We start from the raw sequence: 26,854 nt of genomic DNA on the forward strand, positions 1-26,854 counted from the left end.
GTCTTATCTTCAGCCTCAGGTTGAAACGTAACGAAACAAATCCTCAACACTTTCTTCTCTGGAAATTCTCCAAACCCCATAGAATGAACGCTCGCGATAACCAGGCATTCACCCCGGAAGTCACGTGGCTGTACCGGCGTTATCCGAGCGACAACTGTGACACCCGAAGAATGACGTTCAGAAACGTCGGTCCCCTGAAAAACGCCGAGTACATGAAGCAACAACAACAATAACAGAAAGGACACAACGAGACAGAAGAAGGCCTCGCTTGCTATTATAAACACGTTGACAATGGCCGGGGTAGAGAGGTGCAAATGACACGCAGGAAAAGAAGAACAGGAAGTAAAACTCGTCTGGAAGGGAGACAGTATTGGTTGAGGGATCAGGTGAGAAGGGGTTGGTATGGGGGTCACCGAGAAATATGCTCGCGCATCGGGGCAAAAGAAAAGCGGGACGATGGATAGCGAGAAAACGAAAGGGTAGAAAAAAAGAGGGTCGAAAGAAGGGACAGTACCGAAACGGAGAAAGGGCGAACAAGCGAAAAGGAACGGGGGATGTTTCGGCGGATAAAAGAGGGACAGCGTCTGCGTGACAGAGAGGGTTCAAGCGCGACAGAGAGAGGAGAAAGAGAGGAGAGAGAGAGAGAGAGAAGAGGTGGGCTGGTTAGTCGAGCTCAGTTACGCCGCGCCCCTTGCGAAGAGCGCTGCGCCTCGCGAGCGAGATTACGCTATCTTCGTGGTTCGAAAAACGCTTTTTGTCACCACGCTTCCGGCGTGTTACATCCCTAGTTTTCCTCCGGGTGGGAAAAACCTTTTGCGCGCTGACAGGTCCTCCGACCTCTGGTGAAAAGTGCAGTGAAATTTGATTGTTTTGTGATCGGACGAAAATTATTCGTACCATGTTGTCGAACTAGTGTGTGAAGTGTTGCCCTGACTTCGGGAACTGGATTGTAAGTCGGCGAAGAGACGCGGATCGAATTAAAGAGAGGGTGGCGAAGGTGTTGACAAACGAACGTGCTCGCATTGTGAAGTAAATAGAGTTAGAGGACTCGAATAACTTCGTTGGTTTCTTTCGACACGAAGAATGTACCAAGAACTTTCGACGATGGATAATGGACTTTGCTGAAGGTTTTGCCTGCGGTTCCTCCTGAGGCTTCTATCTGGTCACGTACGGGAAAAGATCGAGCATTGGCAGGTACTCCGCCACGAACGCGACGAGAAGAAACTCCTCAGAGATGGATCAACCGGGAGCTTGCATTAGGTCCACTGTTTTCGTACCTTGAGATCATCCATCAGAAGGTAAGCACCCTTTGTATGTATGCTCGAGCGTTTGATCGCGACATCCATTTGCGACTACCTTGCTCTTCGGCCTCGACAAATTCGATAAACTTTTTATAACTCGACATGATTTCTTAGATGTTCTTTGTAATTCTTCATTAATTCACTTTGATAATATTACTTTGGTAATTTCACTTTGATAATATTATTGTTCAACCCTTTGCACTCTTATGTTGAACCACAGTGCACTCTGTGGTCATCAGTGCACTCGACATCACACTTGGATCTTATATACTTATGTTTCTCACAATTTGTGTTACTATGCAGATAAATATTTTCATTTATTTACTATTTATAATGGATGAAGAATATATCTGTTACATACTTCTGTTGCAATAGATTTCATTCAAAATCTCATTTTTGATTAATCTTGTAAATTAAGGGGTAAAGAAAAGGAAGTAGAAAGAATTAACACTAAATTCACAGAACCCATCATTTTGACGGATGTTAGATTTCTTATTTTCGAGTACGAAAGTTATCAAGAAGTTTCTGTCAAAGTGTGTGTCAACCCTAAACAAGATAACGAATCATATACGCTAGTTGACGTGTTATTTATTTATTCTTATAAAGAAGTTTCAAATTAAATATAAGTGGTCCGCAAATGTAGGGTTAATTATTAGGGGTAACTATTGTTTAACCACAGTTAATTCGAGAACGAATATTTTAGTGAGATTTTATACTGAAACTGAACGTCTTGCTTCGATATTTGTTTGGCCAAAGATAGTTCAATGAACTCGTGCAGCTAATATTAACCTTGTAGATCATGCATCTAAACGAACCGATAATTTCTCAAAGAGAACTAAGAAATTCTAATGAAAGCTTGTCAAATAAGATAAGAGTACAGAATTGTTGGAAATTCATCTTGAAAGTAAACAATATCAAAACCAAGTACATTAATAACCTATTTCGATTAGGTTAAGTAAAAAACCAGGTTAGGTCAAATAAAAAGTCTGACACTTTTTAAATAGAGTCTTACATTCTTTTATCTGGTATTTTAAATCTTGTCTGGTATTTACCCTTATATAGTATTTAACCCTCTGTAGACAGCGTGGGTCGTGACCCAAGTAAAATTCGATTTTTCTTCAAACTTTTATTAGGTTTAAAGCAATTATTATTTATAGTAACAAGTGATTCATATATCAATTATTAATTGTTTAAAAATTCTTTTAAAGTTTTTTTAAAAACCCAAAACAGTAAAATGTCACAAACCCAATTTACAGAATATAAAAAAAAATAATTGTCTAAGGGTTAAGTAATATGAATGAAAAATTTAGTGGTACCAAATAAAAATATTTTTAAATAAGTTTTGTTAATAAATTTGTAGATGTAGCTGTACATGTAGCTATAAGTGCAGTTAAGTTTGAAGTTTAATAGAACTTCGTGTTATGGAAGGCAACGTGCAATTTGAGTACTTGTTAGGTGTTCAATATTAACAAGATTATGCAGCATCGATTGGAGATCGAATCTGTGTTACATTCAGTTACAAAGTGAATTATTTACACTCGGTTACAAAATATTATTGGATTATGGTAACTTTCAATTGTGAACGTGTTAACCCTTTAGCTGCTGCGCGCTCTTAAGGGAAACTATCATTTTTGGCGGTATGACGTTTTTAAAAAACCGAAATTTACGTTATTGAAAATATTTTAGAATAAATTATAAGAATATGATTCTTATTGAACAGATGAGAGTGATTTTGTTTTTTGATGAGAAGAAAAATATTTTTTTTTTTAATAATTCAGTTTAGTGTACACTGAACTGTACAAAATATAGTAACTTATTTAATAAGTAACAAGTATATACAAATATTGTAATCGATAATTTTATTACTTTTCCCCAACTTGTTAATTGCTTATCTATTGTTAATTGTACATTTGCTCATTGTTAATAAAAATTGTTAATTCGTAGAAAAAGTGAAAGGGATGTTCTTTAACCCTTTTATAATAAAATTAAGTCACTCGTGACCCAAATTCGTAAAATATGTAAAATGCTACGTTAAGTGCAATTACGCTCATCAATTTTTATACGAAAATTGTTACATAATGGAATGTAACATGCAAGGATCATAAAATTTTAAATACGAAAATGTATAGTAAAATTTAAAGGGAGAGACCCTCTTTTATTACACGCGTTCATTTACACTGTCACTGTCAACGTGTTAATTAAACATTAATGGGGAAGTTCAGTAACCAAGCACAGAAATTTGAATTTAATTTGTTAATTATCATTATATCGATCTGATTTAATTAAATAATTTAAGAAAATTATAAACGTGATTGATGTTGCAGCAAGAATGTAAAACAGGGGACCCTGATTGATAATTCTGATAATGATATTCTATTTCAGTAATTATATTTCATTCAGATAATGATATTCGATTTAAATAATGATACTTCATTTAATTAATAATGTTTCATTTACATAATGACATTTTACTTAGGTAATGACATTCAATTTAAGTAATATTACATTTAAATAATATTTCGTGTTAATCATTATGAATATTATTTGACGAGCGATATAAATTTAATTAACAAATAAAATTAATTAAGTTGATAAGTATGATAAATTTTGATTGATAAATGAAACGAGAATTGTTTACACCGATGTTACGTAGATTATTCATTTCATTTGTATTATGTATCAAACTTAATTTTTGAGATTGAAATTAATTATCACTATAATATTATTATTTCTATTGGTCAAAATGATTATCACACTGAAAGTAATATTTTTAAAAATACATATATTATTGTTTACATATTAGATCTTAAGATATGTATTTTACTAGTGAATCCACAGACCACGTGTCTCACACGAATTCAAATGTGTATTTCAAATTTAGATGGGTACAACAAAAATGAGATGCAGAGATTTTAAAGTCGTTACAAACAATTAAACGTGTCTGAAACTATCGAAAACGATATCAAACACGATTATTCTTGATTTCACCACGTCTGACGTCAACAACGACCAAGTAGTGTCGTCGACGATGGGTCATAGAGCTTTTAACGTGCTTTCAGGCGGTTCTGTGTCAAAAATTATAGAAAACGATAACGATTTTTATCGATTCGACGATCGACGTTGATGACAGGTGTCGTCAGATCGCCGCCAAGTATACAGCAAATTTAGGGTGTCCACCCTCAAAATTTCCACTAATATTAATATCAAACGTAAAATTAATAGTGGTAATTTTTAACAATTGCAATTTTAAGATGGACAACATTAACTTATCTTTCATTCGTTCGTTTGTTGATTTACATAATTATGCAAGATGTATACATTCTATTGCGACGTCCTGTAAATAATCTTCATAATTCGCTTATTCAAAGTTAAATTTGAAATTTTAACATTTAAAAAATTGTGGTTAGAATTAACGACGTAAATTTTGTATTATTTTGCTATTTCTGATTATGTAAATAATTATTGCAAACTAGTAATTTAAGTTTGAAAAGGTTATTGAGTTACTGCTTTTATGTATACATAATTTGTGTAACGTTGCTATACTTCACAACTTTGCTAATTTGTTTCCTATATTTTGCAAGTCTACTAATTTGTTTGCCATATTTTACAAGTTTAATTTGTTTGCCATACTTTACAAGTTTAATTTGTTTGCCATACTTTACAAGTTTAATTTGTTTACTATATTTTATAAGTATTTTATTATCTTGTTATATTATATATGTATATTGTATTATCTTGTTATTTCTGATTATGTAAATAATTATTGGAAACTGTTAATTTAAGTTTATTGAATTGCTGCTTTTATGTACATGAACAATTTGTACAATCTCAAAATCTATACAGCAAATTTAGAATATCTACCTTCAAAATTTTAAGTCAAAAGCTTAAAAATGGAGACCTGCGCAAACGAACAAATGATCGAGTCGTTTCAGAATCCTACGTTCCATAAAAACGATAAAGGTTTCGTGGTATTATGCACTTATTAGGCTATTAAAATATTTACTAATACGATCGATGAACGAAGGATCGTTCATAATGTACATTACGTGACTGTAGCTCGTTAAAAGAATTTGTGCAAACTCGTCGGCAACTGCAGAGTAAATATCGTTATTATGGATGCACCGGTTTCAACGTCTCGTATTAATGCGACACTCGAAAATCTTTGTTAAATGAGACTTTAAAATTCAAATTAAGACCTACCTGAGACGAAGGTTACAGCTCGTTTACATTCCCAATTATTACGGACGGCTGCGTTGTTTCTCGATCCGTCATTTCACGAAGCTTTTATTTGCTTTCGATTATATCTGAGCGAGCTTGCGCACAGTAGTATCGCGACGCTGTCAAAAGTCGATTTGTATAATTTTATTCGGAACAAGAACGTGAACTATAATTGCAATTTCAGGAGATTTTCATGTTTCTACAGTTACACGCCTATTATTTCTGAAATTCAAAATTTAATTTTTGTAGATGCTGATTTTTTGATATTTTGTGTTAGGAATTTTCAAGTTTGAAAATTAGGGAGTTTGGAGATTTGGGGATTTGGGGGTTTGGGGATTTGGGGAATTGGGGATTTGGGGATTTGGGGATTTTTGGGGATTTGGGGATTTGGGGATTTGGGGATTTGGGGATTTGGGGATTTTTGGGGATTTGGGGATTTGGGGATTTGAAGATTTGGAGATTTAGGGATTTTGAGAGTTGGATGTTTGGAAATTTAGGGATTTTGAGAGTTGGATATTTGGAAATTTGGAGATTTGGGGATTTGGGAATTTGGGAATTTGGGGATTTGGGGATTTGGGGATTTGGGGATTTGGGGATTTTTGGGGATTTGGGGATTTGGGGATTTGGGGATTTGGGGATTTTTGGGGATTTGGGGATTTGGGGATTTGAAGATTTGGAGATTTAGGGATTTTGAGAGTTGGATATTTGGAAATTTGGAGATTTGGGGATTTGGGGATTTGGGGATTTGGGGATTTGGGGATTTGGGGATTCGGGGATTTGAGGATTTGAAGATTTGGAGATTTAAGAATTTATGGATTTTGAGAGTTGGAAGTTTGGAGATTTGGAAAATTAGAAATTTGGAGATTTGGAGATTTGGGGATTCGGGGTTTTGGGAATTCGGGGATTTGAAGATTTGGAGATTTAGTGATTTTGAGAGTTGGATATTTGGAGATTTGGAGTTTTAGGGATTTTGAGAGTTGTATGTTTGGAAATTTAGAAATTTGGAAATTTGGAGATTTGGGGATTTGGGCATTTGGAAATTTGAAAATTTGAAAATTTGAAAATTTGGGGATTTGGGGATTTGGGGATTTGGAGATTTGGAAATGTAGATATTGGAAAATTTAGAGATTTAGAAATTTAGAAAATTAGGAGTACGAAAATTTATATATTAAAAAATCCAAAAGAATAGAAATGTTCGAATTTCGAAACCAAAATTCAGACGTTCTCAAATTATACTATCATCAAACTTCCATTTCCACAAATTAAAAAAACCTAAAATCCACATTCTCATATTTATAAACGTAGTAATTTAAAAATTCAACATATTCGTTTTTATGAAGTTCTTGATCACGTATATTTAATACCGAGATTGTCACGCTATAAAAAGCCATACTTAGCAAGGCAAAACGTAGGTTATGCTCATAATAAGATTATAATAATAAGATTATTGGATTAAAATGTGTGTTTTATTAAAGCTGTTTATAAACACTGTTTATATTGCGGCGTTGCGTTAAAGATGCAGCCATTTAATATTAGTAGATTAATTTCTGCAGTGGAAATGGACGTAGAATACTACTAAAAAATTCGTCCAGTTCTACTTCTTTATATTCACAAAATTTATATGTGATAAAAGTCATACATACAAATGTCAAATCACGAGTTGGCACGGGAAGATGCTGATACAGGTGTTTAGATAAGCTACGGCTCCAATTGGTCAGAATAGAAAAATGGACGTCTCACACTATTTTCAGCGGTAGAATTGACTCGAAGACATCTGTAGATTTTTATTCACTATTGTATATAAAACTTCGTTTAAAAGTAGCAATATAACAAAAACCTGTCGTACCAACCTCAGGAATATTTTTCTCAATTTCACGAATATAAATCGCATTTTAAATAAACTTAATTTCTACGAAGAGTAATGTAATAAAAATCCACGAAGAGTAATCTAATTTACTTAGTAAAATTTTATTACTTTTATAATTTTAATTTTACTTTTCTTCTTACTTTTCATTTTACTTTCTCTTTTCTTAGACGCTCAATTTAATTTTGATAATAATCTGATAAAATTATAACACCTCTCTCACCAACTTTAATTTGTCACTCATTTATCTTTTATAATGCAATAAACATTTGTCTACACATTTTCTCCTTCATTATTATAACCCGCGCAAATTGTAATAAATACATTTTGCTGTTCACGTATCGTACGCAATTAAATAAATAATCAGTATTATACGCAGCTGAACTTCGTATTCTACATTATTACGAGATAATTAGCGTACGCTCTGTTATCATACTAAATACATCTTTGTTTCAACGTAACATGAACGGTGGTAAATCGTTAATATCGAAACTATCCGTGTTACGTATTTACTTGGCAAGTGGTGTCTATAAACTATCCAACTCTCAAAATCAGCAGGAACATTTAGATCAATATTAATTTCTAACTTCATTTCTGATATTCCATGGTAACGGTCGAATTGCTGTTTTGTTTATATTTTAACCTTTAAATTTATGTAACATAACTGTTAATACTTTCAACACTTTCTTAATATTTTCAATTTAATATTTAATACTTTCAAATCATATCACTCTTATTTTCGATATGTCATGAAAATTAAGGAGACTGAAATATTTTAACAAATTTAAAATGGAATAAATAGTAAAATCAGCAGGGACATTTAGATCAATATTAATTTTTAGCTTCATTTCTGATATTCCATGGTAACGGTCGAATTGCTGTTTTGTTTATATTTGAACTTTTAAATTTATGTAACATAACTGTTAATACTTTCAACACGTTCTTAATATTTTCAATTTAATACTTTAATACTTTCAAATCGTATCACTCTTATTCTCGATATGTGATGAAAATTAAAAGAATTGAAATATTTTAACAAATGTAAAATATAATAAACAGTAAAATTAGTAGGAACGTTTGGATTAATAATAAGTTTTGATTCTATAGTTAATATTTTGTTGGAATGTTTAAATTAGATTCATTCTGCTTTTATTTTTAAATTGATGTGAAGCAAGCGCCATTTTGTAGTGCTGTACGAAAATCCTTAGCCTTGATAAGTGTTAAAATTATAAAAATTGAAGTAGTTAGTTTAATAAATAACTTAAAATTTTTTATTTTAATTTTGAAACAATAATTCCTAACTTTAGAGTTAATATTTCATGAAAACTTTTCAATTATTTTCAGCGTGCTTTCATTTTTAAATTGATGTGACGCGAACGCCATTTTGCGCCACTTTTGTGTCATCAAATAAGAATCCTTCTTTTCGATATCTGATAAAATTAAAGAAACTAAAATACTTTAACAAGTAAAAGATACAAACAGTAAAATTAGTACAAACATTTAGATAAATAAAAATTTCTAACCTTACAGTTTATATTTTACGAAAAATTAGATTGTCACATGCATCAAAGTGATGTATGCGCCATTTTGTACTACTTTCACGTCATCAAATTAAAATCCTCATTTTAAACTCATTATATAGTTTAATAACGTAGAATTTAACACATGAGATAAAATTAGTAGAAGCATTTAAATCAATAACAATTTCTAACCTCACAGTTAATATTGTATGAAAATTAAACTCTGACATGTATTATGCTATAAGCTTCAAACTGACGTAACGCGAGCGCCATTATACACCACCTTTGTCATCAAATCAAAATTTCTATTTTTGGCAAGTGACACAGTTTAGCAAAGTTAATTTAACGAATTCAATAAAAGATCTTATCAATATCCTTCAAAGCTTCCTATTATTAAATTAACATCTACCTATTTCACATCAAACGAATTAGCTAAAAAGTCTACCAGAAAACAAATTTATTTCGTAACAGTCCTATAAACATTCCAAAAGTTTTCCCGGTGAGTGCATCCTTCACCCCAAAACTTCGCGCACATTTAACTTGACACGCGGTGCGCCGAAAGCCCATAACCGGTCCTTGGAAAGTTTGCCAAGAATCTTGCACCTGATCGGCAAAACCGCAAGATTGAATGTTAACAACAACATCAGTGTGAGATTTGTTGGAAACATTAGTCCCATCGGAAGTACGATGCTCGAACAGCGGATACGAAAGTGGAAACAGAATGGAATAAAGGCTTTAACCGTCCAGGCGAAAACTTGAAGAGGGCGCAGGTCTCGTGGAAGGACGACGAACTCTCGTCGATTTCGGCTGGTGTAAGAACTTTTAAAAGTCGAGCTTAAGTTTCCAGGGGAAGTCGTGTCACAACTGTTGGCATGCTTCTCTAGCTGAGAATGTGGCCTCTTGTCGAATCGACTGCGTCAAACCGCCGATGAGGGAACTTCGACCCTTATCGTTGACTTTGTCCTCGGTCAATTTGCGATAGTTTAACGTCACAACTATGACATCGGACAGAATAACAGACAGGGAAACTCTGACTACTCGAAATGGAGGCTAATATCGTTTCTGTTCAGAACTTGATAGTTCTGAATCGGTGATATGACATTTTTGTTTAAATACCGATGTTCATTTAATTTCGAGAATTTTTCATTTATGTATATTACGTAGATGAAAAAGTTTCGAATATTAAATACCTGGTAGAATTATTTGGAATTGCAGAGACTTTATTGTATGGGTAGAACTCTTTTTTAGGGTTCTATTGAATGTAGGTGTTTGGAAAAAGAGGAGATACTGGATTTTAGACTAAATTGGGGAATTATGAATTGTTTATTATAGTTTGGAATAATTATGGAATTATTATAGTTTAAAATAATGATAGAATTATTGCGAACATTCTGTAATGCTATTTTGGCGGGAAATATTTCCATCAACTATAGTACTTATATTTGGCGGGAAATATGAAAGTATGTCAAACGTTCCGGTATCAGGCGACCTTTTAAAAGTTCTTTTTAAAAATAACTTTTAAAAATTCAAAAATTACTATAAAATTAAAAAGAACTCCATATATTAGTATAAAATCCCATGTAAACAAATTATTTCAAAAAAAAAAACAACAAATGTTTAAATCGTCAAAGTTGTCTATTTAGAAAATATCTAAAATAAAGCAAAATTGTTCCGTAATTTCGACATAGTTCATGCGATGTATCATCGTTTCCCGTTTGAATCACAAACTCCGTCGCGCCCCGCATTAAATTCGCGATGTCACTCACTAATATGACTAATCCGATGTCTGCGTATTAATTCTCGCAGCGTTTCTACAACTTTGCAGTAACATATCAAATGTTGCAAATTCAAAACTTTTCCGCTGTATAACATTGTCAATTACACGTACCGTTGCAAATTAATTACAAAGTAATAAATCAAACATTATACCTTGCTCACTCATAATTATGCAAAACTTCTGTGCTCGTCTCGTAAGTCGACACATGTGAACATATAGGATTCTCGTTGTGTTCACTGCATTTCTGAGCTTCGTACTTGTTTAAACTATCATTTATTTTATAATGAATTGTTTATTTCAAAATGAACTATTTTATAATGAAGTTGGGTCATAATTTATTTTTCAAAATGAAACTTAATACTGGGTTATAATTTATTTTACAGATGAGTCTTGAAAATATATTATTTATTTCAAAGTGAGGTTTAAAGTTATTTTTTCATTCATTTACAAAATGAATCTTGACATTAGTCTGTAATTTATTTTAAATTCAACATGAAAGTTATTTTGTCATGTATTTAATAAATTAGTTTTAGGCACATTCTACAATTCATTAAATCATTTCATTATTTATTTTAAAGTGAAACTGAAAACTATTTTATCAGTTATTTTGAAATGAACCTTGACGCTGATTTATTAGTTATTTTATAAACAAACATTAAAACTATTTCATCATATATTTTTAACTAAATTTTAATATTATTTTGTCATTTATTTTCTAAATAAGCCATAAAATGATTTTACCTTTATTTTAAAATGACCATAAAAGCTACATCAGTCATTTTAAAATAAGCTTTACATCAATTTCATTTATTTTAAAATGCACAAAGCTATTTCATCAACGACGCCTCTTAATACCAAGCTAACACACACTTCAAAAGATACAATTGCGGAAAAAAAAATGATATCGATATCCATATTTCATGTTTCTCATTTCAAGCTAAATGATCCAATTCCGTCCAGGCGGAATTGTTCTCCAAAAATTCAGCGGGTGAAATCGATAGAAAAACGATACAATAAATTCTCCGTCACTCGGCCAGTAATTTGTAGAATAACAAAATTTCGGTTTCCATGCAGAGAAAAAGTGTTCCATTTATAAGAATGTCGAGCGAATTCGGAAAAACGTAAGGTCATTATTTCGGCATCAGAGAAATAGAGGTACAAGGATAATTCGTTTGAAATCTCGAAGGCAGCGTGCAAATTCTTTAATTCCATTCGAAGCCGAGTTTTTAGCCGACAGCTGTGCAGCAGGAAACACCTTCGTTGCGAAAATCCACCGGGCTTTCCGGCCTTTGTCAAAGGATTGGATGATTAATCACTCTGGTCGTGTTTCCATGCTGCTGTTGCGTCTGCGGGGCACACATGCATACTTCACCGCAGATGGGAATTCGTCAACGTCGAAAATTGCAGTAAAAGCTCGACTACCGATCGAACTGCTCGGACTTTGTCGTTCGATGTTGTTTCTGTTCGAGTTTCTTTTCCATCGGTGCCGTTTCCGTTGAACATATTTGCACGCCGCTGAATAGCGGTGTCCATTTTGCCTCGATTCGTGCACCGCGACAGATGAAAGGATACCACGTTGATATTCTACAGGATGATTCCGACAACTGGGTCAGCTTCGTTTAGAGAGTTAGAGATGTACAGACAAATTTTGTACTCTATATTTGGATGTAGAGGTGGATTGTTTTAGGCGTAAAATTGGATGGGCTTTAAGTAGTGAGACGCCTAATGTACATAATATAATTATTTAAGTAGTCGATTTGAAGATTGAGGATTGTCAACTTTTTGAATTTCTGAGTTTTTAAGGTTTGTTGTAGATTTTTCGAATTGGTGAATTTTTGGATTTGAGAGATTGTGAATTAGTATATTTTCAAATTTGCAAGTTTCCAAATTCTCAAATTTCCAAATTCTCAAATTTCCAAATTCTCAAGTTTCCAAATTCTCAAATTTCCAAACTCTCAAATTTCCAAATTCTCAAATTTCCGAACTCTCAAATTTCCAAATTCTCAAATTTCCAAACTCTCGAATTTCCAAACTCTCGAATTTCCAAACTCTCGAATTTCCAAATTCTCAAATTTCCGAACTCTCAAATTTCCAAATTCTCAAATTTCCAAACTCTCGAATTTCCAAACTCTCGAATTTCCAAACTCTCGAATTTCCAAATTCTCAAATTTTCAAATTCTCAAATTTCCAAATTCTCAAATTTCCAAATTCTCAAATTTCCAAACTCTCAAATTTCCGAACTCTCAAATTTCCAAATTCTCAAATTTCCAAACTCTCAAATTTGCAAACTCTCAAATTTCCAAATTCTCAAATTTCTAAACTCTCAAATTTCCAAATTCTCAAATTTCCAAACTTTCAAATTTCCAAATTCTCAAATTTCTAAACTCTCAAATTTCCAAATTCTCAAATTTCCAAACTTTCAAATTTCCAAACTCAAATTTCCAAATTCTCAAATTTCCAAATTCTCAAATTTCCAAACTCTCAAATTTCCAAATTCTCAAGTTCCCAAACTCTCAAATCCCCAAATTCCCAAAGTCCCAAAATTCCCAAATGCACTTTTAATTTGCATAAAAGGATCAAAATGAAAATTCTCCTCTTTCGCCACATAAATTGTGTGGTCATCTTATTTGGCATACAAAAAGATATCAGATAAAATTATAGATAATATAATACATCGTCGTTGATAATTCGATCCATGAGATCAAATATTAATATGTATAATTGCACAGGAACGTCGTTTATCTCGCGTCAGTGTGGATTATATGTTGGATTGATTATTTGAATACAGAATTGGTCACGTATTTAAACTAGGGAATGGTATCCATATTTTAGAGCACGTATCTCTGTGAATACATATGTATAAATACCTGAATTTAGAGCGTACTATGTGTCGGTGTTCAGCACATTTTAGTTGAAATATGATAGTTATTATTTAATTAAGTAATTATTTAAAATAATGAATTTCTTTATGTATTTGGCTATTTAATTGAGGAAAATTATTTGTTGATACTTTTTAGGTTTAGTTACAATGCAGTGAAATAATATTTTTGTTAGTATGATGGAGTGTCACATAATTGGACGTAACAAGTTATGGAACAAAGTTAGTTATTGAAATATTTAATTTCAAGAAATTCAGGAAGTTCAAAAAATTCAATAAATTCAAAGAAATTCCAAAAATTAAAGAAAGTCAAGGAATTCAGAGAATTCAAGAAATTCAAGAAATTCAAGAAATTCAAAGAATTCAAGAAATTCAAGAAATTCAAGAAATTCAAGAAATTCAAGAAATTCAAGAAATTCAAGAAATTCAAGAAATTCAAAGAATTCAAGAAATTCAAAGAATTCAAAAAGTTCAAAGAATTTAAGAAATTTAAGACATCCATGAAATTCAAAAAACCCAAGGAATTCGAGAAATCAAAGAAATTCAAGGAATTCAAAAAATTCAGAAAGTTCAAGAAATTCAAGAAAAGGCAATAAATTCAAGAAATTCATGGAAGTTCAAATGTCCTACATTCTTCTTAATAATTTCTCAAAATTAAAATTGTGATATTTGCATTATTACAGCAGCCATTTTATAATACATGAACTACAGTTCAGTACCTTTTTATTCATTCCAAATAAATATTCAAATATGCAAATTCAAGAAATTAAACAAAATTCAAATATTCCACCTTCTTTTTCTAATTATTTCGTAAAATTAAAATTGTAGTATTTACAATATTATAACAGTAATTTTACAACATATCTGCAATAGTATAATAATTCTTTATTCGTCTCAAACAAATATTCGAAATATACCACACTGTTTCTACTTCATCCAGAAAGATGTCGACTTCCTTCGAAACACTCGATTAGATATACGATGTTCTTTCCGAAGCTTTCGATCATTCATTTTAATTTATAAACGTCTCTTGTACGATTCGGTTTGGCTAGGATTTGTCAGAACATTTCCTCTGGCAAAGTTTTCCAATCGTATCCACTGAATAGTAATTGACACATAGTAGACCCAACGAAGAAGTTAATTTATGGCACCGTCTCCTGAAGACTTATTGTTCGATTCCCATTTTCTTCGAAGTACACCTTGAAATTATTTAACAAAAACGAGGAATATATTGGTGTATTTAACAGCAATTTATAAACAGCAATTTATTTATTATATTTCAAAGTTTTTCACGCTGAACCAAAATTCAGTCTGTAAATAATATTCATTACTTAACTCAATTTTGTAAGATACTTAATTTTTCTATTTTTGAAGATGTTTATACGTTGTTATTGATATGTGTTCATTTCATTTAAGCGATTTGTGATTTATTTATGGTCTAATAAATAAGTAGATAGTTTGATTTATTTATGTTCTAATAAATAAATAGTTAATATGATTTATTTGTGATCTACTAAATAAATAGTTAGTGTGATTTATTTGTGATCTCCTAAATAAGTAGTTAAGATAACTTATTTATGATTTAATAAATACATAATTAACATAATTCATTTGTGATCTAATAAACACCTAATTAATTATTTACTATCTAATTTCATTTGTTAATTCACATTTCAAATAAAATTAAATTAATTTAGACAAATTTGAAATTGACATTTCCAATCACTAAATATGCGATAATTAGTAACTAATCTATTGAACCCCATTAAACTCATAATTCCGTCTAATCAGTGCCAATGTGATTATGTAATCGCATTGATTATTTATTTTGGTACATTTCTGCTTCTCTACATGTATTTTGTTTAAACATAATTGAATATGTAGATTATGTTTAGTATGAGATTGACACATTTATCGAAACAGAATTAATTAATTTGATGTTGGTCTTAACAATTATAATTAGAATTCAGTTATTCTGATTATACGGTAATACAGTAAGTTTAATTATTATTAAATTTATTTTAGTATAATTATTTTGCATACATATGTAACTTCATTTTAAACTTAATTACGTATGTTGAATCAATTTTAATTTTAAACTTAACTACACATGTTATATTAATTTTAATTTTAAACATGTATACAACTTAACCTAAATTCTTAAATTCACATGTAATATAATTTTAATTTTAAATATATACCATACACTAAAGTTATTAAATTTATGACCCAAACACAGAATTAAATTCTTTTATACACAGTTGTATCTATTATGTTAATAACTTTATTTTAATTTTGGCATCAAATTAATTTATTTTCTCTTTCATCGGAAATCGATGAAATTTGCACAAATAAAAGATTAACTTTGTTCACCAAAATGAGAAATATTCATTAAAATATTATTACAATTCATAGTTCATCATTACCTTAAACACCAACATTAAAACATAAATAAAAATCCTTCATGCTAGCATATTTATACTTTCATCCAATAATTCTTGCATCAATAATTTCAATAAAAATCATATTTCATTACTCCAAAAACCATAACAAATTAGCATCAATATCCGGTATATCCAAACATCTGCTAATAAAACTTCGATAAAACAAATTTCGGCGCCAGAACGAATCAATCAATCAGCGATTGAGCCGAAAAAGAACCGTTCAAAACTGAGTAACAGTATAGCCATAAATACCCGTCAATGTATTGAAATTATCCTTTTCATTTCAGAACCAATTTTCTTGCTACAAACGGCGCTTTGTCTCTCGTCTCGTTTCAATTTTCTTAGCTCTTTCTTTTTCATTAAGCTTCCGTCACGATCATCCGTCTTCGTCACTCTGCCCGGGTCCCTCTGGATTTTTGCTCGTATTTTCTCGCTTCTTATTTCCCCGGTTTTCAGACGCGCCACGAGAGTGGCTAGAGAAAATTGTCTGCAACTTATGACAGCCTTCCAGGAAGTCAGTTTCTTGCATCGCGGTGCACACGCAGCGAAACAGAGGAAACGCAGAGGAAACATTCTAAACGTTTCGTTAAACCTTCGTTTCTTTCGGCAACCAGGACTGTTTATTGACGTTAACGAAGTGGAAAGAGTTTGGCGAATGGTTTTCCAAATGTTCCGCGCTGATATTTCCAGTTGTTGATCATTTCTTTGGCAAGGCTGGTACTTATTGTTATCTACCCTTACTAACTAGTATTACTATTGATGGTTGTTGTTATTTATAAATCAAATCACTTTTGGGTACAAAATCCTGAAAGCTAATATTCTGACATTTATCAGGACTTAGTCAGGTTTTTAGATAGTCTGGTACAGTTAGGCCCACATCGGCGCTTTTGATATGATTTTACAGACAATTCCTACATTTCATATTTTACGGCATCCTTACATTTCTTGATACTTAAATTTCCAGATCCATACATTTCTAATTATTTACACTTCCGAATTCCTATATTCCCGAATTCCTACATTTCCGAATTACTACAATCCCCAAATAAGTTCATTCCCAAATCGGTACATCTCCAAATCGGATCATCCCCAAATCGGTACGTTCCCAAATCGCTATATCCTCAAATTCCTACTTTGCCAAATTTCTACATTCCCGAATTTCTACACTACAGAGACCCTACATTCCCGAATTCCTACAATTCCCAAATCAGTTAATTTCCAAATCCGATCATCCCCAAATCGGTACGTCCCAAAATAGCTATGTCCCAAAATTGCTACGTCTCCAAATCGCTACGTCCTCAAATCGCTATATCCCCAAATTCCTAAATATCCAAATCGCTATATCCCCAAATTCCTACATATCTAAATCGCTATATCCCCAAATTCCTACATACCCAAGTCGCTACGTCCCTAAATCGCTACGTCCCCAAATCGCTATATCCCCAAATTCCTACACATCCAAATCGCTATATCCCCAAATTCCTACATATCCAAATCGTTACGTCCCTAAATCGCTATGTCACCAAGTCAGAACATCTCGAAATCGGTTCGTCCCAAAATCACTACGTCCCCAAATAGGTGTATCCTTAAATCTGTACGTCCTCAAATCGGTATATTCCCAAATCACTAAATCCCCAAATCCCTACATCCCCAAACCCCTACCTCCCCAAATCTTCCCCAATTTGTCTTCCTTAAGCTTCATTCAAAATTCTGTATTTAACAATTTGCACCAAAACTACAGAAATATATTATATATAAAGTTAACTGGCTATACAATTCAATTTTAGCACGTAGAAATCGTGCTATAATTCCACTGAATAAATAATGAAGTATGTGAACTCATTCCCCGAAATGCAGCTTATATTGACCTAATTTTCACTTGCTCGAATTTAAAAATATTTATATTTATTATGAATTTATTGCGTTTGTTTTTAATTAATTTCGGTAAAAAAGATCGATGAAAAAAATTAATATGCATTACTAAACTTTTGAACTCGAAACTCTTGGTTTGATAAAACCAACATTTTTCTGTTGGACTAAAAGTCATATTGAACATAAATATTGATTAAAATTTTAATTACATAATCAACAGTTAAATACAAGTTATAGCAAATGTAACAAATTTTATAACAAATTTTGATTTTACTCTGCAATCTTGTGTCCAACAATTTCGCAAAATTATTTTAAGCGTACTTTGTAATAGTCTTTGAATAAAATATTTCAAAATTACTACACCTTTCGATATTAAAATTGTATATATACATCTTCAAAATATGTACCACTATTTTCAACAAAAGTAAACAAAAAAACAGCGAATATAATGCAGATCAAAACGAAGATACAAAAATATCGCGCCAGATTAAGGACCTGATTTATTAAAAGACATAGAGCATGCAGTTCATTGAACCACGATCGATGTCTACGTAAATACGACTCGAGTAAATTCTCGAATTTTCTCGTGTCCAAGACACCGAAGAAGCCATTGAATTCCATACCATTATTTTTATCCCAAACACTTTAGAGAACAACGCCGCATGATGGATGTCAGGTTATTAAAGCAGAAATGCATCGTAAAGATGACTGTTACGGGTTTGGTAAAAGCAACGCAGACGGCTGGACAAGTTATAGCGGTCGCCTAACCGTGTGATACTTTGGCAAAGAGCGTTGGCAAGCAACCACTCATCGAAAGTTAAATCGACTGTCGACTTTGTCGAATATTTAGACGCCTTCACCGCCGCGGAAATCACAAAACGACACGCGTTTGCCAAGTGGAGTATGTTTAATTGACTCTTGTGTTTCATTCTTTGATGTTTGTCTTCTTCTGTTTAGTTGTCTTCTTTTTTTGTTTAGTTACTCATAATACACTCTATTTTGAAGTAAAATATAATTATGGTGTCAATAGTTGTTGTCATTTTGTATTAGGTTGGTGCGTATGAAATGTCGGATTTTTAGGTGAATATATAAAACGGCATATCTTTTTTTAAAAATTGTTTATTCAATCAAAATATGCGCCATTGGCTTCAATACACTTTTCCCAACGAGATTTTAATGAATAAATGCCTGTCTTAAAGAAATTCTGATCTTTACATTCGATAAATTCTGATACAGAATTTTTTATATTGTCTTCAGTTTCATATTTTTTGCCCCGTACAAACTGTTCTAAATGTTTAAAAAAATGAAAATCAGTGGGCGAAAGATCTGGCGAATAAGGTGGGTGTTGCAAAATTTCATACTTTAATTCATTTAATTTCTGAATCGTTTTGTACGACGTATGTGGCCGAGCGTTGTCGTGGAGAAGTATCGGCCCATGCCGATTAATAAGTGATGGACGTAAAATTTTTAATTTCTCGTGCATTTCCTCAATGTACTGGCAATACTTGTCAGCTGTGATTGTCTCCCCAGTACGAAGGAATGAGTAATGAATTACCCCAGTGACATTCCACCAAACCGTAATCAAAATTTTTCGTGGATGAAGTGATGGTCTTGCGGCATGAGCACAAGCTTCATCCTTGTCCAGCCATCGTGCACACCTCTTCCTATTATCGTACAGAACCCATTTTTCATCACACGTAATAATTCGATCCAAAAATGGCTCTCGATTTAATCGGGTTAGCAACGATGAGCACACGTTCAACCGATTCAGCTTATGTCGCTCCGTGAGTTCGTGCGGTATCCACTTGTCCATTTTTTTCACCTTACCAATTTCATTCAGGTGTCGTAATATTGATGTATGGTCAACTTCCATTTTGGTGGCAAGTTCCCTTGTGGATACAGTTGGATCCGTTTCCACCAATGATTTTAACGTATCGTTGTTCACAGTCGTTTTGGGTCTACCGCGTGGCTTATTTTGTAAGGAAAAATCACCGGAAAAAAATTTTTCAAACCAACGCTGTACTTTACGGTCGTTAATGGTATTCTCCCCAAATGCCTGGTTTATATTGCGTGCAGCTTCTGCAGCATTATGACCAAGTTTATACTCGTATAAAAAAATTACACGAATATCGGTTGAATTCATATCGGTGTAAAATTCAAAATAAATAACGAAAGGAAACACTTTTGACAAAATCTTCATCGTTGAAATGTGGTTCTGAGAATGGAGAATACGACTATAAACAAGGTTATGCAAAACAAAAAACCATAATGAAAACAGGGAGACAACTTTTCGCACCTAAAAAAAAAACGACATTTCATATGCACCAACCTAATAATATTGAATGTGATATTGAATATTCCATATGTAGGCAAACATATGTGGAGACATGTGTGTTCCTGTTTTACCTACTGTAGGTAACAAACGTGGGCAAACATTGGAATTTTATAGCGAGGTTAGTTAAATTCATGAAGAAAGTTATGTGTGTTTGAAACACATGAAATATTCATAAGATCAAACCTGATAATTAAGTTAATATGATTTGAAATTTTTGAGCAACCATATCCATAGATTTTGAAGCATTTATTCTTCCAAATTAAATTTTCGAATTCTTAGTTCTATAAATTCTTATTTTTCCAAATTCCTAACAAAGGTATAGAAATTCTCATATCTTCGAATACTTAGACTCTAAAATCCTCAGATTCTTAAATCAGAAGATTCCAAAATTGCTATGTTTCCAGATTCCTATTATTAGATACCTATGTCCCCAAACACCCACATTTCCAAATTCTTGGATTTACAGATTCTTATGTTTTCAAATATCTAGACCGTAAAATCTCCAAGTTCTCAAATCAGAATTTTCTCAAATTGCTACGTCCTCAAATTCCTAACTATCCAAATTCCCACATTCCCAAATTACCTCCCAACTCCTAAATCACCAAATCCTCAGCGTTCCACATCTCCAAACACCCAAACCTTCAGATGCCAATCTTCCTAAGTTCCAACATCCTAAAAAATTCTTAAATTTCCCTGCCCAAAATTTTTAACCCATAGCACTATTTTTATATCCCAAAGCTCTCTAAAAATAAACCAGTGAAGACCTTATCCCCTTGCCTACCCTAAGAAGGTCAAATTTGCCAGCGATTTTACGATATTTTCATGTCATCAAATCACATCAGTATCCGGTAAACAGCAGTAGGGTACAGCTATCGGACACCCTCCGAATTGCTAAGCAACCCCAGCGGTTTTACGAGAACATTGTCCTTCGACACAAACAACAATCAAGTATTTCGAAAATCCCGTGCAGTGACATGCGCGACCGCCAGAGGATCGCGTGATTTCAAACGCAAAGGCTATTTACAACGGCGGTTGTATCGCGGATCGAAAATCCGGGGAAAAAAAGGAAGTCTGCTACGTGGACGCGATTACGGCCTCGTACTCTGGAATGATGACGCAATTTATGGCTTCGAGAACATAGGCGTGCTCGACTCTCTGACCCCGTTCGATCGTTTAATCCGTCCCAGATAGGTACGTACGATTAGACGATTCGACGGAAGCGGAGAACCATTCAGTATCCCATCCCTTTTGGCCCTACGTCCCTTCTCCATGTCGTGTTCTACCCTCCCGTTGGATCAGACGGCGCTCATACAGTTTCAGCTTGCAATCCGGAAACACTCTGTCCCTCTTGCACTTCCGCTCTCTTCGGACTTATGAGCTTTTCGACGCACGGAGAGATACTCGTGTATGGAGTGTTCGGATGGTGGGGGAACATTTTTTACGGTTGGTCTATTTGCCTATCAAGTTTTGAAGGTGTACAAAGAACTATCATCTATTTGACTCAAATCGATATAACAAGATCTGACTTATTAATTAATACTGTCCTTTTGACGAGTCTCGCTAGGGGCGCACTTGCAGCTCAAATGTGACCTTACTCAAATTTTGAATACCCAACTTGAAATTTAGGTACTATAATTTGTTATTTTTCTTCAAAGCGTACCATCGTTTATATACTTTACTACTTTTGTTGAATTTTTCATGTTTTACTAAAAATCAATCATCAAAAGCGTTTAGTCACATTTGATATTTTTACAAGACTTTTACTTAACACTTTTATAAAAATTACACTTGATCCTATTATCAAGGATCCCTAAATATAATATAGTTACATTTTAATTTTCTTTTGACTTTTGAATTTTCAAGAGTTAGTTTTGACTGACGCATCTGATAAATAAATGGCACGGGAAGGGGTTAACTCACTCACTCATAAAAATAGTGGAAATTCAATTTTTTCAAAATTGAACGTGACTTATTTTTGCATGTGAAATATGAAGGTTCTAGAAAACAGATGTGTCTAACAAAAAAACAGAAAATTCTCCCTAAAACGACTTCCTGGGTCCTTGTTGCTGAGGGTAAAGTATTAACTTGAAATTACAAATATGAACAAACTTAAACCCATCACTGGAAATATATATTAGGGTCTAATCCTGTGATATGCATACTAAAACCTAACAAACTATGTTCCTCCTAACAATTCCTCTTTGTAAGATTTAATTCTGAGTGCAGTACTGACTTACACCTCTCAGTCTGCTGATCACAGTGTGCAATCAGACAAGTGAACGATGTTCAAACGTGTCTACCTTGTTAGCTTACATCTGAAGTAGTTGAACACTCAGAAGTGGAATAGCAATCAAATGTTAACTAGCTCTTGTAAGTTTCAACATGCACCATTCAACCGTTCAGTAATTGTACTCAAATATGACACGATTCGAACGAGATGTATGAAATTATCAGCGATACCAATTAGTATGATCACTTCTTGTTTCTTCAAGAGGGAATGTAATTAAAATGTACAACTCGAATAACAATGATGTGATAAAAGTTGGAGTCCAAATGAAAAGATTTAATGAGAATATGAAGATAAATGCCTGCAGCAAATGGCGACATCTCATGAATATATCATATATTCATGTGTGTATACATCTGTTTGAAATTACACGGCGAGAAGGGAAGAAATATTCTACGTTTTATGATCTCCCGAGATGAATGTTCTACTATAGCAGATACGAGATCTTGTTTATACATCGTTCTTCTTTTATTGTACGTGTATACAAAAGCATCGCGTTGCGCACGCGAATAATGCATAACAATACTGGGAATAAACGTGGTTGCTAGGATTACGTTTAAACATGATACTCTGACCTATTTGATATTCATAACGTAAATAATACTGAGGAGTAAGCTGTAATTTATATCCTGATCAAGTTTTATTGCGTGGAGATTACACGTGCAAGGAGCGAAATAAATTGTTCGAATTATATGAGTATATATGATACTTTTTGCGCGGGAATTTCAAATTTACCGACTGAGTTTCAAATTTTTAATTTCTTATTTGAGAGGGTTTTAAATATTCGAAATCGAATTATTGAAATTGTGAATTTCTGAAGTTTCCTCAATTTCAAATATTCAAATTCTCAAAATCACAAATTATCAAATTTTCAAATTTTCAAATGTTCAAGTTTCCAATTTCACAAACTCTCAAATTTCTAAATTTTCAGATTCCCCTAAATTCCCAAACTACCAAATGCTCAAATTTCCAAATTTTCAAATTTCCAAATTACCAAATTTCCAAATTTCCAAATTTCCAAATCTCCAAATTCCTAAATTTTCAAATTCCCAAATTTCCAAATTCTCAAATTTTCAAATTTCCAAACCTCTATATTTCCAAATTTTCAATTTTTCAAATTCCCAAATTCCCCCAAATTCGCCCTAATTCCCACATTTTCAAATTCTCAAATTCTCAAATTCCCAAAATCCCCCAGATTCCCCCAAATTCTTCCAAATCCCACCAAATTCCCCTAGATTCCACCAAAATACCTAAATTTTTAAATTCTCAAATTCTCAAATTCTCAAATTCCCAAATTTCCAAATTTCCAAATTCCAAAGTTCTCAAATTCCCAACTTTCTAAACACCCAAATTCTCCCAAATTCTTCCAAATTCCTCCAAATTCTCCCAAATTCCCCTAAAATTCCTCAAGTTCGCCTATATTCCCTTTAATTCCACCAAATTCCTTCAAGTTCCCACAAATTCCACAAAATACCCTCAAATACCACCACATTCCCTCAAATTCCCCCAAATTCCCCCAAATTCCCGCAAATTCCCAAATTTAAAAATTCTCAAAATCTCAAATTTATAAAATTCATAAAGTTCCAAATTCCCATTTTCTCAAATTCCCAAATTTCCAAATGTTCAATTTCCCAACTTCTCAAATTTCCCCAAAGGTCCAAACGTCCAAATTTCGACCAAAACCTCCTACACATATAAATTTCTAAACTTTCACGTCCCCATTTTTTCAAATCCCAAATTTATTATTTTCAAACTTCAAAAATTTCAATTACCTACATTTACAAATTTCCACTTTCAAGCTACTCAATCTCTCAAATTTCTAAATTTCTAAATTTCTAAATTTCTAAATTTTTTTACGAATCACATCCCTGTACTCATAAATCCTACCTCAAAATTTCAAATATCCACGTCTCAAAGCTTTTAAACAAAAAACATCACAAAAACTTTATCGCTCGTACTGTAAGCCTAAAATATGGAAGTTCCCAGTTTTCCCGACACACATGTAAGCGAGAATCCTTGAAACCGCGATATGTAGCTTTAACGCGTTCAAACAAATTCTTCAAATCCGCTTCGTGAAAATGGTTCATCGTGCTGACCTATTCGTCACGGCAACTTATAAACCTGATAAATGGTTATCCCGACATGTAAATCTACGTGCTTCCGTGCACGAACAGTAGTTGCCTGGTTTTGATTTCGCCGGTGACAGATTTGTTGATATTACAGATTTCACGGGGTGTTCCAGAAATATCTACACCGTTCCGTAAAGCTGGATAAATTTTATATACATTTTTTCAGCGACACAAATACGGGCGACAAATAAAAAAATAAGCAACGTGTTGAAATCCTGTAGCGATTATTTTTCGCTCGTTGTCATACGTAGGACAATCCATTTTTCATTTTTCGTAAATCGTTTTTTATATTCACTTTTTATACTGCTATTTTTTTTGGGGTGTGTGATGAAAGGTGGCGGGAGATTTGAAATTATTTTTACGTTGATCAGGTTTGGTAGCTGTTTTTGAAATTCTTTTTTATTCTTATGTGAGGTGGAAGATAAAATTGGCGGGAGATTTGAAATTATTGAATTATTGAATTGTTTGAAATTCAAATGCAAAATATTAAACGTTTTAAATGTCATCTATTTAAATATAACAAAGTTATTGTGTATCAATTAATTTTTATTACAAACGATTTTAATTTTTGTTCGAAGCGTACCATCGTTTATATACTTCACTGCTTTTGTTGAATTTTTCATGTTTCAATAAAAATCAATAATCAAAAGCGTTTAATCACATTTGATACTTTTACAGGACTTTCATTTAACAATTTTATAAAAATTACGATTGATACTTTTACAGAAATTACATTTGACATTTTTACAAAAATTACAATTGCTACTTTTACAAAAATTGCATTTGATATTTTTACAAAAATTGCAATTGCTACTTTTACAAAAATTACACTTAACACTTTTACAAATATTGCAACTAATACTTTTACAAGAATTACAATTGACGCTTTTACAAAAATTGAAATAATTGTTCCATTCTTTTATTCGACTATTATTCGACTATGAGGATTTATTCTACAAATATATATCCCATTTTAAGAAGACAAAAATTCCTACAAAATTATTGCATAAGCATCCCCGTAGATGAGATACTTGTCTGCAAATAAAATATTCTACTTGTAAAATTCGTCGAGAAGTGAATAATTCGGAAGATACTGCGATGACATATTAAAATCGGACACTCCGTATAACTAACTCTACATATTCTTCTTCCGATGGAAAAATTTCATCGATTTTGTGTCATGAAATTTCAAACACGAAATGAAAGTAGGACATTCAATCAGAAGCTCCTTTTCTGAAACAGCAATTCAGTTTTAATTTATAATCTCCTAGTGAAAATTAACGTTAGGATTTATAACGTGAATGACACGCGCTGTTGGAATTATTTATGTCGTGCAATATTAAACAAGTTTTCACACATAACAGAAGAGACGAATAAATAAATTCGGGGAATTAAATTGAATTGTAAGAAATTGTTTATGGAGTGTTGCTTCGACAAATTTTTAACGTTGAAAGTAATGAAGAAGACAAACTATTATTTTAAGTAGTAGTTTTTTAGGTTAGGAATTTTCAAGGCGGTATTTTTAAAAAGTATGTTGATCTTCGTTGAAAGTTAATGTGTATATTAATTCGAGTGTATAAGTTAATGTGCATATTAATTACATAACAAAATTACATTTTATAATTTATGTTAAAATATGGACAGTAAAAACTAATTTCTTTCTAAGAAATAATAATGTAAATATGTAAACATGCATCCATTTGTCATGAATGTGTAATACTCAACTTGATTATTAGGTAATCAAAGAAATTATAAGAGAAGCAAATTTTTTGAAGGTATACTCAAATTTATAGGAGTAAATTTAACACCCAATATTCCGAGTGAGGAAGCTGAAACTTGAAGGTAGCACTAGGGTAGTTAGTACACGAGGCAGAAGCATTTGAACCGGTTGAACTTTCAAACCCTCCACTTGTCGAACTTTCAAAGTACCCGAACTTTTAGAGATGAAACTTTGGAACTTTGAATTTCAAGATTGCATCTTATTGCCTTATGGACTCAACTGAGCTTCGATTTTCTGGAATTATGAAACGATAACAGATGATACAATGAATCCGGTAACTATTGTGGGTAGTGGAATTCTTATTACCAACGAAAAATTTCATTTTTTATTTAATATATTACAACTTTATATTATATAGTATATACATATATTATGTTTCTTTATATTATATTATTAATATGTGGAAATTTGAGAATCTCAAGAGTTAAGCAATTTCGGAATTCGAACAT

At 32.5% G+C, this 26,854-nt stretch overlaps 2 protein-coding genes across 3 annotated transcripts in view; one reads left to right on the forward strand and one right to left on the reverse strand.

Moving 5' to 3' along the window:
* Positions 1 to 669: 669 nt before the first annotated feature.
* LOC100883817 (defective proboscis extension response 20) overlaps positions 670 to 26,854 on the forward strand; it is a 405,987-nt gene continuing 379,802 nt past the window's right edge. For both annotated transcript variants that reach the window (XM_076539924.1, XM_076539926.1), the window contains exon 1: positions 670 to 1,298. The gene's annotated coding sequence lies outside the window, so the exon portion shown is untranslated. The remainder of the gene's footprint in view (positions 1,299 to 26,854) is intronic.
* Positions 18,934 to 19,928, reverse strand: LOC143263966 (histone-lysine N-methyltransferase SETMAR-like). Its single transcript, XM_076528882.1, has 2 exons — positions 19,236 to 19,928; positions 18,934 to 19,161 (listed from the first exon to the last, which is right to left on the reverse strand). Exons 1-2 carry the CDS (start codon positions 19,745 to 19,747, stop codon positions 19,134 to 19,136), a joined length of 540 nt encoding a protein of 179 aa, XP_076384997.1. The 5' UTR covers positions 19,748 to 19,928; the 3' UTR covers positions 18,934 to 19,133.

This window comes from Megachile rotundata, chromosome 2 (assembly GCF_050947335.1).
Source record: "Megachile rotundata isolate GNS110a chromosome 2, iyMegRotu1, whole genome shotgun sequence".
Taxonomy (NCBI): Eukaryota; Metazoa; Arthropoda; class Insecta; order Hymenoptera; family Megachilidae; genus Megachile; species Megachile rotundata.